Below are 2,026 nucleotides of genomic sequence, written 5' to 3' on the forward strand. Positions count from 1 at the left end.
TCAGCTTATCTTCCCCGCCAGGAGCCGCACGGCAGCAGCCTGAGGCTGGGTGTTTATTGGAGGGGCCATAAATAAAAATGCTGGGAGTGGGGGAGCTATTTACATCTGTACACGGTGGCACCTGGGCTCGGGCGGGCTCACAACACTGAGAGCAGGGCCGCCAGCACCAGGTGCAAGGCGTGTGCGCCCAGCAGGGGCGCCAGGTTCCGCCCGGGTGGCAGCTGGACCCGCGGGCCTCGCCTCTGTTCCCCTCTAGTGTCCGCAGGCTGGAATTGCAGCTCGGGGATGATCCGGTGGATCCAGTCATAGTGGGCAGTGACCCGGATGTATACGCCTGGGCGGTTCCGGCGGGCACAGCCCTCGCCCCAACTGATCACGCCAGCCTGCAGCCAGGACTGGTTCACGAGGCACACCAAAGGTCCCCCCGAGTCCCCCTGTGAGGAAACGCAGAGGCCACCGTCAGGGCGTGGACAGAGACCTGCAAGGTCACAGGGACCTGAGAGCTAGCTTCTGCAGGTGCATGTATCTGCACCCATGCACAAGTGCATGTATATCTAGAACGCATGCACATATACATGCGCGCACACGTGTGCACATGCAGCATGCGTGCACATAAACATGTACAGAGACACATGAAACAGCACATTTGCACACATTTCACAGTACATGCACAGCAAGCATGTGTGCATCAACACACGCACAGATACATGCACGCAGCAAGCACACACACACACACACACACACACACACCTGTGCTTCATCCTGGACCCTGTCTTCCTTCTCTTTGCCCTGTCCCTCCACCTCTCAGTTCTCCCTCCCTAGCCCCCTTCCTGCTCCATCCCCGCCCCCCAGCCCTTTCTTTTCTGATCTGAGGTGCTTGTCTCTCTACCATCTTCTAATGACCTGCCCTGACTCTCCTAGCGGTGTATGTTTATAATGCAGATCCCTGGGCCCCACTCCAGACCCCTGCATTTGGGAGTGACCCAGGGATGGCTTTTTAAAACCACATTTCCAGACGGTCCAGCCTCAAGTGAGTCAGAGAAGCCCTTGGAATCGGCACCTCCCTCGGCTGGGCTCCCTGCGGTGGCCCCGCCCACCTTGCAGGCGTCCTTCTTGCCCTCGGCGAAACCGGCGCACAGCATGTCTGCCTTGATCGTCTGGGGCTGGAGGTCCCATTCTTCGGTGTCTTTGCTGTAGAGCAGGTTACATCTGGGGGTGTCAATGATGGGCACAGCCAGCTTCTGCAGGATCCGAGGGTTGGGCAGGCCGTCTGGGGGTGGGGTGGGGCGGGGCTGATGTTCAGGAGGCAGCCCAGCCCTGCCCTCCCCACTTCCTGCTTGATTCGAACCCTTCTCCAAAAGACCCAGGGCTTTGCGGAAGGGAATGAGCGAGCTCCTTCTGATTCCTTCCCTCCCTCCTCTTTCCCAGGACCCCCTCTCCCATCCCAGCAGAAAAGGATCGGGTGCTCAGAGCGGCCCCCAAGCCGCCCAGCGTCTTCTCTAGACATCCCCTCCCATTAATTACCTTGCTCGCTGTGGCTGCCCCAGCCAGTGACGGAGCAGTTCATGCCCGTCTTGAAAACGACCGAGGGGTCCGGCACGCAGACCGGGAGGATGTAGTCGGTGAAGACCACGGCCTTCTCCAGTTCCACCAAGGCCACGTCGGCGCTGGAGGCCATGCCCTGATACAGGGGATTGCTCTCCACTCGCTTCACCCGGGCATACACGGCGTGTGGCCCCGGGGTCTCCAACTGACGTGCCCCCAGCAGGACCCGGTACAGGGACAGGTCCGAGGTGCTGGGGAAGAGAAGAGGGAGTATTCGCAAAGGGTGGGGGTGGGGGGGTTGGTTAGCCAGCGGCCCCCCGCTGGCTAGAAGTGTCTGCTTTCTTCAGTGGTGGCGGGCCTAGCCTTCATCCCCAGCCCTGGCCAGGTGGGCGAACCTCAGGCAAGTCACCTAGCCAGTTGTCTGTGACTCCGTTTTCTTGTCCATCAAATGAGGACAGTTCCCGTCTAACAGATGTGCTGG

At 60.2% G+C, this 2,026-nt stretch overlaps 1 protein-coding gene across 1 annotated transcript in view; it reads right to left on the reverse strand.

Annotated features, from left to right (window-relative positions):
• The window catches only part of LOC101642251 (serine protease 27), a 7,817-nt gene continuing 5,791 nt past the window's right edge, over positions 1-2,026 (reverse strand). The window contains exons 3-5 of the mRNA XM_004706171.2: positions 1,525-1,796; positions 1,098-1,270; positions 1-434 (exon numbers count right to left, since the gene is read on the reverse strand). Coding sequence (XP_004706228.1) covers positions 138-434; positions 1,098-1,270; positions 1,525-1,796 — 742 coding nt within the window. The 3' untranslated portion in view covers positions 1-137. The remainder of the gene's footprint in view (positions 435-1,097; positions 1,271-1,524; positions 1,797-2,026) is intronic.

This window comes from Echinops telfairi, unplaced genomic scaffold (genome assembly GCF_000313985.2).
Source record: "Echinops telfairi isolate 266 unplaced genomic scaffold, ASM31398v2 ScPeMD7_5;HRSCAF=22, whole genome shotgun sequence".
Taxonomy (NCBI): Eukaryota; Metazoa; Chordata; class Mammalia; order Afrosoricida; family Tenrecidae; genus Echinops; species Echinops telfairi.